Source organism: Siniperca chuatsi, linkage group LG18 (assembly GCF_020085105.1).
Source record: "Siniperca chuatsi isolate FFG_IHB_CAS linkage group LG18, ASM2008510v1, whole genome shotgun sequence".
NCBI classification, from domain to species: Eukaryota; Metazoa; Chordata; class Actinopteri; order Centrarchiformes; family Sinipercidae; genus Siniperca; species Siniperca chuatsi.
Genome location: NC_058059.1, coordinates 26,390,415 through 26,401,208, shown reverse-complemented (window position 1 = coordinate 26,401,208; position 10,794 = coordinate 26,390,415). Strand labels below are relative to the sequence as shown.

Sequence of the window (10,794 nt, the reverse complement as noted above, 5' to 3'; positions counted from 1 at the left end):
CAATATTGTACACATTAAGTGCACATGAATCAGTCAATCAAGTGATAAATGGAAGTGGGAAAGTTAAATGCGGCATTCTTTGGTCTCATTTTGGTCTCACACAGAACTTGGCCAATATTACTACACAACTGATGTGAACATTCTCTTCATTCTGCTGCTGCAGCACAAAACTCTTAAGTGCCTATAGGTTTCCAAAAGTTGATATTCTACTCTGGGTCCAGTTTGTTATTTCTGAATACGAGCTGTGTGATTTTTCAAGAAATTCCAAGAGGCAGTGGAAATCTACTACCTCAGCTCTGAGTAAGAAAAATCTATGATAAAGAGCTGGAGAAGATATTCCTCTTTTGAGCTGAGGTATAGTTGTTCCTCTTCCTAAAACTAAACTAGTTGAAGCTCTAAAAAACAGTTAGCCAAAGACTTGTAATGTTTTGTAGTGAAGAGGTTAGAGTGTAAGGTGGTCAGCAGCACTGACCTGAAAGAATTTGTGTCTCTTGATCTGCGAGGCGTCTTCCTCTCCTGCTCCAAGTCTCATGTCAGGATTTTTCTGCAGCAGCTAAAACACAGAGAGAGCAACGGAGGGGAGTCAGTATAGCTGGACACACACCCCTCATATCATTTAGAGCACTGTACTTTAATCAAATGTCGGCTGCAATCAATGGTGCTGATACATAATTACAAGTTTTAACAGGACAGTGATTTCATCATCTAAAAAGATCATGAGAAAACTCCCGTGAAGAATCCACATCCATTTGATAGCAGGCAAACCTTTTGAATGAGGGACACGGATACAGGAGAGAGGAAGCGAGGGTAGCGCACGTCATCGTTGACGATGCTGTCAAACACCTCTTCCTCATCATCACCTGGGAAAGGAGACTGAAAGAGAACAGAGCAGCACAAACTTAATACTCATCTAGAAGATTCTGTTCCTTCTGTGGTTATATTACAGCACAGGTAGATCACCTGAGTTACCAGTTCAATTCAAAGGGCTTTATTGGCATGACAGTTTCAAAAACAATGTTGGACAGCAATATAAAACAATATTTGGACAGAACACAATAACAGTATGTATGTGTGTGTGTATATATATATATATATATATATACACACACACACACACACACACACACACACACACACACAGTATATCCTATGCATGTATTTGTGTGTGTCCGTGTGTATGTATGAACGCGTGTGTGTGTAGGTGATTCACTGTCCCTCTGGCATGTTGATATATAATGGGTGGCAGGATATGGCCTGTCTCACTGGAAAGCAGTGCTGTTGTGAGACTGGTCAGAGTGTGTCTGAGGGGGGGCAGTTAGTCCCACACCAACTGACAAAGGGGACTCTGGGCTCAGCGCTTGTGTTTGGAGGGCTTTGGATTGGAGGGTGTCTGAAGGGCTGGATTTAAGGTGATTAAAAAAATGTGAGCGCTCTCTTTTGAATGTTAATTATCATTATCTGCCTAATTCTGCTCTACATGCATTTGTTGGAGTTTTTCTGTGTACGTGTAAAATGTATCTGCAGAATTCTGCATGTAAAGATTCTGTTGGATGTTTGTCCCAGCGGGTAAAGCTATGATGACTGGTATTTGTTCTCCTGGCATTTTTGAAAAATCATGACATTAGCTTTCTTCATATTTCCTGCCAGGGCCCAGTTCTGACAGCAGTTCTTCTATGTCCAGCTGTTGCTGTACACAGAGACTTCAGCTCTCTATGTAGGAGGGAGGGGCCAGGAGCAGCACACTGATCCAACTGTACAGCAAGTTCTTTTATATACACATTAAATAAAGTCGGGCTTAAACTGCAGCCCTGATGAACCTCTTCTCTGGGTGAGGGATTCATCTATTCTCCAAATACATTGATTTAACCAGATCATACATTTTGTCCCCATACCAAAATGTAGAAGTCTGTAATAGAGCCCTTCATGCCAAATCGAGTTGAAAGCTTTCTTGAAGTCAATAAAACAAGTGAATTTATTACCTTTTTTTTTTGGTGTACGTTTGTTTAATTAAAGTGTGAAGGGTGTATACATGGCCAGTGGTGTGGTGTTTTGGGAGGAAGACTATTTGATTTTTACTTAAGATGGAGTGTTCAAGGAAATCTAGTATTCTTTTATTTAGAATACTACAGAATAGTGTACTTAGACCACTGCTGACACAGATGCCACGGTAGTTACCAGGGTGTGATCTGTCCCCACTCTTATGGATGGGGGAAATGAGACCTTTGGCACCCGGAGCTTTATACTGAGTTTCAGCTCATTGTTTATCTGTCCGGCCCACACCTGTACTGTTTTGGTTCACTCTCACAGCTCTCATAGCGTTGTTTTCAGAGAAAAAGCTAAAAACCCACTATACACTACCTGCTCAGTGGCAAACAGCAGCCAGACACAGTTAAGAGACTAGCTGGTGAACGTAGTGGAGCCTTTAGCAGCTAAAGAGCCCTCAGGAGTTGGTAGAGACCAAAAACAGAGCTAAAAGAGAGTGAATATTGGACTTACATTCATCAGGTGGACACAAACACCTCTCCAAATGAATGATAATGTTGCTCTCTAACTGCTGATGTGCAAATAAGCAACCATTTGCTACCAAGTTCAACACATTAACTTAAAAAGGTGTCATATGTCAGTGTTGGTGTTCTAAACTTGTTTCTGCTGCCCCCAAGTGGCCAAAAGTTAACGCAGGTTCAAGGCCCTTACCACTTCAGTGTATATTGTGCTTTACTGGTGCATATTGTATACTTGCAATTAATCAAAATACCACAAACTAATTGCCACACAGTGAACCTGGGCCTTTCAGCCCCATGCTCCCCTGAGCAGATGCATGCTTTGCCTTTGTCTTGTTCAGTTTGGTACCTACCCGGCATGTTTATACTGACCTCCCCCACCAGCATCTCATAGATGAGGACCCCCAGCCCCCACCAGTCCACACTGCGGGTGTAGTTGTTGTCTGTCAGCACCTCTGGGGCCAGAAACTCTGGTGTGCCACAGAATGTTGAGGTGCGATCCCCGTGGCCCATACCTGCACACAGTACAGCCAGTACACACAATCTGTCAATCAGAGCTGCTAACAGAAACATATTTTTGCACATACTAACTTCAACATGCAATTATGATAGAAAACTACTGAAATATTACAGTATGCCATCACAAGAATAGGTGTTCACATTCCAGGCCTGCACACACAAACTCCTCACAATACTTCTGTACCAACTATGATACGGAAATCACTTTAGACTTACTACCTTTTTACATTAACATAGACAGTATAGAGTACTTCTAAGACTTAGCAAAACATCACTAAAGGCATTCAACTATTTTTTTTTTACTTGTAGGTAAAAAGTTTACATCACATAAGAGTTTGACTTTTACTGGACCTTGGAAAATGACATCAAATTCCCATTTTCTTACCTTCTTTGCACAAGCCAAAGTCTGCAATCCTGACAAAACCATCAGCATCCATTAGCAGATTATCCAGCTTCAGATCCCTGACAGACAGACAGACAAACCAAATTATACTATATGCTCCCAAGATGAAGCAAGGTATGAAGTAATACTGTTCTGAAAGCGGCTTGAGAAGGACTCACCTGTAAACTATTTTGTTTTGGTGGAGAAACTCCAGGCCGAGCAGCACGCACGACGAATAAAACCTTAAAACAGAGAGAAAGTGACTGAAATAATACTAACATCCTGTATTTTTGCTGCATGTCAGTGGACTCTGGTTTACAGAGAGTGGTGTGTGCTAACCAGGCCTGTTTCTCAGTGAAGATGTTGGTGTGAATGTGTGTCATAAGGTCTCCTCCGGGGGAGTAGGCCATCACAAAGCACACGTGGTCTGCAGTCTGGAAGCAGCCGTACAGGTTCACCAGGAAAGGATGTTGTGAGGCGTTGATCATTTCAAAGATCCTCTTTTCACAAATGAGGCTGAACACAAACACACAAGACATTTGTAGAGATTGTAATACTTAACTCAAAAGCATTTTTCAAACATGCCTAACTCTACCCAGCAAAACTTTCTATTCAGGATATTTGTAATCATTATTTTATAGTAAAACACCTTCACTTGTTAAGAGCTGGTTATTAATGAGAGTGCTGCATCAATGCATTTTTTACAAGGCAGTACAAGGCAGCCACTTGTTGCAGTTAATTTTTATGTTTAGAAAATAAAATTGCAGAGATTGGGAACTTGCATGTAAGAGTACATCCACCACAGTCGTTTACACACATTAAAACACATTTATTTGTATTAGTTTTTTTTAAATCAAAGTTCCATTATCATGGTGTGGTCATGCAGTAGCTATCAGTTAAAGCTGGTCAGCAAACTGAAAAATTAAGAAATACTGACATTAGGAGTCACTGGCCAACTTAATATTCCTCATGTTGGTGGTGTGTGTGGTAACATCTTACCCCAGGAGCTTTTAGAGCTGTCCCTTGAAAAAACTGCAACACCCAGTTGTCATGCAGTCACAAGCTTCTGTATAATCTCGCCTTCATTATACATTTTTACTCAAAACAACGTACAACAACAATCGTACTAACCATGACAAGTAAACTGATTTTCATGTGTAAAATTGGTGGAGTGCCCCTTAAATAGTTAATAGCATATTTAAAACCTTACTTTTAAGTAGACTTGTAGTTGTCAGACAGTCCTGATAGTAGTTTAAAACAATATTTTTCTTATGTTTTCTGTACATTTTGTGTCATTATCCTGATGTTGATTTGAGTTTAGATGCTGGCCAAACATTTGTAATGCAAGAAATGACCACATTCACATTATTCTTTGATGATGTCCATGTTAGCTTGCTGTTTATCTCTTCAGTTAAATTCTCATAGCTCACAACATAGCTCATCAATGCAACGTCTATGCTTGCCTTTGCATTACCACTCATTCCTAATGCAACTTTGCCCAGAAGAAAAAAGGCTGACAAAATGCTCACCATGATGGATTTACTATATCAAGTCTCTGTAAATTTATTTTCATACTTTAGCGACATGAACAGAAAGCAATGGCTGCCTGGAACATGTATTGCATTTCCAGTATCATAAAGCTGGCTCACATTTAACCAAGGTAGACCACTATGGTAACAGATGCTGCACGGCTAAGCTGCTCCAGAACATGTTCACTTCAGAGGATCAGATCAAAACCTGTCAACAGTCAGAGCACTGACCAATCAGGTCACTGGAAAAATGTCATATTTCCTACAGGATCCTAACATGGACAAAAACTTTTAGGTTTACAATGAAGTGACAAGGAATAAAGAGACATTTTATAGGTCAGTAGAATCACTTTGCTGTTCCAGGCATTCCATGTGTCCGTTCTGGTTTTAAAACAGAGCTTCTAACAAACAGAAGTTTATCACACTAAATACATAATGACAATTCTAGCTACTAATTTATATAGCCGAAGGTTTTTTACATTCCTGACAGGAATCCTGTAGATGCTTTTACACTCTTATTCCATCACTGCAGCTCAGAATAACATCAGGACTTTGTGATGATAACTGGAAATAAAAAACGTATATCAACTGTTGTCTTCTATTAAAAAAAGAAATCCACACACTTAATTAGCTCTAAGGAAATTATAAATGCATAATTTCAGTCAGATGGACCTCATCAAGCATTAACTACTTTTCTTCACTCCTCTCCTCTCTGGCAGCAGAAACAGTCTTACATTACTTTTTATATTCATAATAGTTTATTCATCATGAAACAAAAAACCAAAATACTCACGCTACACTACTGAGAATGTTGAAAATACCAAATGCATTTAAAAAAATTATATATATAAAAATTCCCACTATTATTGATCTCATTTCATGTTAAGTACTTCATTCATGTGATTAACAACTCTTCCTCTTTCTCATGAACACACTCATAGCTGGATTGGCAAACCCAGAGTTAACAGAGCCAGTTGATAACCAGCTCCATGATACCAGTGATCCAGGAGCACTGATAAAATTCTCAGTGAAGTCAGGTAACCCACAGAGAGCCAGACTAAGTTGAACTTGCTTCGTGGTACAGGCCCCTGGTGAGGTCACATATTTAGATGCTATCCATTAGGATCATAGCGGAGTAATGGAAAGAAGCATTGACACTACAATAATGTTTCAAATGACCCAGCTGAGGGACTGCTTACCTGTCAACTTCGTCACGCGTCACAATGTCTCCTTTCTTCAGGGCTTTGATGGCGTACAGTTTGCCTGACTTCTTATACTCTGCTAGTAGCACCTTGGATCAGTTACAAGGAACAGGAGAAACATTTCATGCATATTAACCTTCATATCTTTTTTTAAGATATTTGCCTTTATTCTAGGATACAGACAGTCAAGGAGGAAAAAAGAGATGGGGGATGACATGCAACAAAGGTCCCTGGCCAGACTTGGACTGGAGAAGTTGTGATTGCATGTTCAGCATCCTAAACCTCCAGGTCACCAGGACACCTCTTAACCTTCATTTCTCACTAACTGAGTACTCAGGTGCTTTTTGCTGCTACTGACATTTTTACAGGTATAGTGCAGAGGAGAACAAGAGTAGATGCGTACCTTTCCAAAGTGACCTCTTCCCAGAACTGAAATGCAGTTGAAGTCTTCCATCTGAAGTCCTTCGTCCCTGCTGAATGAGAGTACAAAAGTGCACAAATATTTTGCAACTGAAAAATTCCTTATCTGTTTTGACCATTTTCTTATTGCTTCTAACTGCACTCATAACATGAATGAAAGAGTGCCACTAAATGTACATTCTTTATTCCCAGAATTTAAAATGGTAACCATCTTAGCAAAGAAGAAAGAAACAACCTTTTCATACTTTAGAAATTACTGAACAGCTACACTGTTATTTTATAACTCACATGTGCTCCTGAGAGGAAAGCCTTCCTTCTCATTGCACAGTGGAGATATTCCACAGTGGTAAAATACTATATACAGTATGTAGAACCTTACACCTACAGTGTCTTGTGGTTTACTTAAATGTGAATTGTTAACTTTACCAAGTTAGGGATTAAATGTATATTTCTATGCAGTTTTAGGTTATTATAGAAAAATATATTTCAAATTGATAGCATGAATCATCCCATTCTGGAACAAAACAATAATTTCAAACAAATATACAAAATTCCAACATTCCTACTCAGTATGACTTACTGTGGGGGTGGATGAATTGAGGGTTGTTGCTGGGGCTTTGGGCTCTTGTTCTCACTGGGAGACTGGTTTTTCGGCAGGGTAAACAGACAATGGAGATAAATTGACACATCAACTGAATCTCTCAATTCAATTTTTTTATATAGCGCCAATTCATAACAGAAGTTATCTTATTGCACTTTAGATCGTATTCTATATTATTTACAGACCCAACAAAAAAGAGAGAGAGAGAGAGAGAGAGAGAGAGAGAGAGAGAGAGAGAGAGAGAGAGAGAGAGAGAGAGAGAGAGAGAGAGAGAGAGAGAGAGAGAAAATACAGTAGCACAATGCAAATTCCAATTCAATAATAGGAATAATAATGATAATAGTAATAAGACTCAAACACAAAGGAAAAATAACTGAATTTAAAATAAATAAATAAATAAATAAATCAACTCTGATTTACCGATGGAACAAAACCACTGCTCTAGTTTTAACATTATACAATTCTGTGCCATTAGCCCCTTGTTTTACTAGTATTAATCTTTGTATAACTATTAGCATTTGTCACTGAAAATGACCACCTCACTTGCTTACCAGTGTAGAGTCTTTAGTGTTCTTTCTTGTGCGATGTGGAGATCTGCCAGATTGTTCTTCAGTAAAATTTAGATTCACCACAGCAGGTTCTCTGAAAAACCAAGAGGAAAACCTATTACACTGCCACCATTCTGGTTTTATTGCTGTCTTATGGCTGTGCTGGTGTTAGTATTGTTGACTAGCTTCAGTGATACACCCTTGCTATCCTGAATTCCTTTGAGCATTATCTCCACAACCAAAAAACAAGTTTTAGCCAACGCTCAAACGGTTACTGTCTCAAAACCACTTATACATTGCCACAATATTAAATACATGAACCATCCCTTAGTTATGCTGCTATAGGCCTAGACTGCCGGGAGACTTCCCATGATGCACCCCTTTCCTCTCTCCTCCTCTCCCTCTCCATCTGTATGCATTCTTATCCCATTACTGCATGTTTAGTAGTTTTGTGCTTTCTTGTCTCTCTCCTCTCTCCTTCTGTCGCTTTCAGCAGGTATTTCTACCTCAGGAGCTGCAGAGTCTGGATTTGTGATTGCGGGCCACCTACTGCCCCCATGTTCCTGCTCAACACTCTCACTCCCACAGGTTCTGCTCGAGGTTTCTGCCTCTTAAAAGGAAGTTTTTCCTTGCCATTGTCGCTAAGTGCTTGCTCATGGTGGGAATTGTCGGGTCTCTGTAAATAATATTATAAAGAGCTCTATATAAAAAGTGCCCTGAGATAACTTCTGTTATCATTTGGAGCTATATAAATAAAACTGAATTGAATACATACATGTCTGCCTACTTGTTTCTTTATAAAGAAACTACCCCCAAAAACAAGTACTAGTATTTTTTTTTTTTTTTTTTGGGGAAATAAATAAACACTAAAAGCCCTTCTAGATGTTTCCATTTTTTTCCCTCCTAAACCATGGTGTGAATTCTCCTCATGTGTTTTCACTCCGAGAACCATTTTGGTCTCACATTGAAGAGACTGTTATATCCACTTTTTTTGATTCACTGTTTTCACATTATGTCTACAGTCTAAAAATTATTTACTGTTCCTTCTTTGTTACTTATTTATCAGGTCGTCCTTTTATCTTATTTCATAGATATACTGATTTCAAAGTTTTGTCAACATTTTCTTAATGATTTCTGTATTTTATCAATTCTTGGAAAGCTTTATGCTCTTGCCTTTGAAAGGATTTAAGATGTACAGTAAATCTTCAAAAAGGAGGAAAACTGCTTATGGGGACTATTTTCAGCTGCAGATTAATCCACATTTGGTGGTGGTCTGGTGAGTATTTGGGACAGCAGGACGGTGTATGTGGGAATAAGTCAGAATAAACTACAGCGTGTGTTCATGGTGATGAAGGAACATGTCACCCAGTGCAACAGTGTGGCTCACTGATGTGTTTTTAATAGTTTTTGTACAATGGAGCTCTATGGCACAGAGGAAGAAGATATATCAGGCTTTGATACGCAAACAATACTTGTTAGTAGATACATTCACTGTTGGTTTTGGTCTGCACATGGGATTTATTGCCTATAAGAAAAATATAGAATATCATCACCATTATCCTTTAATAATGTTCATTTTTATAACCTCACAAACTATCATTATATAACCACTATTTCTTACTTCTCTTAACTCTGAATGCAGGTAAGTGATAATGTTGCTATCAGCCCTCCACTGAAGTCACATTCCCTCTAGTCTCAGATATTATGAGTGGGTAGAAAAATAGCCTCAAGTAACTGTGGAAAGCTAAGCAAAGAAGTTACAAATATATATAAGAGAGAGAAGATGCCATCCTGAGAGGTCACATGAGCTCCTGATAATCTAACCCTGGAAATCAACTTCTGGATTAAAAAATGAAACCGAAGAAACCAATAAAATGTACAGAGATTGAAAAAGGAAGACAAATAGCACCAAAAAAAAAGAGAAGATCTCTTTTTCTAAAGATCTAGATCTAAACCTGGAAAACAGCAAGAGGTAAACCAACCAACCCTGCTAGCCTGACACAAAACCTGGAGGTGAGGTAGGAAAAGAGGCTGAAAAAGGGAGTTCCCTGACAGTAGGGTGATTTCTACCCTTCTCCCCAGGACAGATACCCCTCCACATGTCATCCACAAGAAATCTCAAGGAGCTGTGCAGCCCAAACATCCACCTAGCCCACCACACCAACTTTGGAACATGGGATCTCTATGACGGGATACACCTGAACAAGGCTGGTATGAGAACATCTGCCAAAAACATTGAAGGACGTTACCCTTGGTCGGAACACCAACAGCCTCGACCACACAGCTGCTGCTCCCAGAAACTACAGATTACCCAGATACCAACAAGAAAGTCAGAAGAACTCTACCTCGAACCCCCAGCGGCGCTACGCTCCCCTGCAGCACCACGCCCCCCTGCAACACTCTATCCTTATCCTATATCCCAACCTCCTGCCCCATCCAGCCACAGAAGACCCTCCTACCATCACCAACAGATGACCTACGCATCTATGATGAACAATCCTACCCCTCTCCTAGACACTACACCAATGTCTGAACTAGGGGTGATCAAAGAGATGCTCCACATTCTGTGTAACAGACTACTGCAAACATGAGGTACAGAGATACCTTAGATAAAGAACACATACACTCTCTTACACACACAGATACACAGACACACACACACAAGGTTAGTCTAAAAGTATTAACTCTCCTGTAAAAAAAAGTTAAAAAAAATGCAATTTTGAACAGGCAATGCCCCTCACACCATAAGTCCAAATGACTTGAAATTTCTCTCACAAGTCCAGCTCAATGTGCTCCACAAAAAACTCTCACCACTAAAGATTTTCCGCCATTTTTGACATCTCCTCCTAAACCGTAGGTCCGATTGCTACAAACTTTTCGGTGGATCATCATTGGACGAAACTTATCAAAAAGTTGAATAAAGCTTGTTGATATCTTATTTAGTTTTCAAGATATTGATCAATGAATTTCAAAAGAGCACATAAATAGACCACAGTCAACAACCGTTGGGCCAATCATCACAAAACTTCCAGGATATGTCCACATAAGAACCTGAAGCATACACTGAAAGTTTCATTTAAATCGACCGCTAG

At 39.5% G+C, this 10,794-nt stretch overlaps 1 protein-coding gene across 3 annotated transcripts in view; it reads right to left on the bottom strand.

Moving 5' to 3' along the window:
- pkn3 (protein kinase N3) overlaps nucleotides 1–10,794 on the bottom strand; it is a 36,456-nt gene that overhangs the window by 1,993 nt on the left and 23,669 nt on the right. The window contains exons 12-21 of one of the 3 annotated variants that reach the window (XM_044175545.1): nucleotides 7,706–7,796; nucleotides 7,134–7,195; nucleotides 6,537–6,603; nucleotides 6,131–6,222; nucleotides 3,742–3,918; nucleotides 3,582–3,644; nucleotides 3,406–3,482; nucleotides 2,874–3,016; nucleotides 766–873; nucleotides 473–553 (exon numbers count right to left, since the gene is read on the bottom strand). In XM_044175545.1, the coding sequence (XP_044031480.1) occupies nucleotides 473–553; nucleotides 766–873; nucleotides 2,874–3,016; nucleotides 3,406–3,482; nucleotides 3,582–3,644; nucleotides 3,742–3,918; nucleotides 6,131–6,222; nucleotides 6,537–6,603; nucleotides 7,134–7,195; nucleotides 7,706–7,796 (961 nt within the window). Of the gene's footprint in view, nucleotides 1–472; nucleotides 554–765; nucleotides 874–2,854; nucleotides 3,017–3,405; nucleotides 3,483–3,581; nucleotides 3,645–3,741; nucleotides 3,919–6,130; nucleotides 6,223–6,536; nucleotides 6,607–7,133; nucleotides 7,196–7,705; nucleotides 7,797–10,794 lie in introns of those variants that run through there. The other 2 variants (XM_044175544.1, XR_006375634.1) reach the window with 2 other exon arrangements.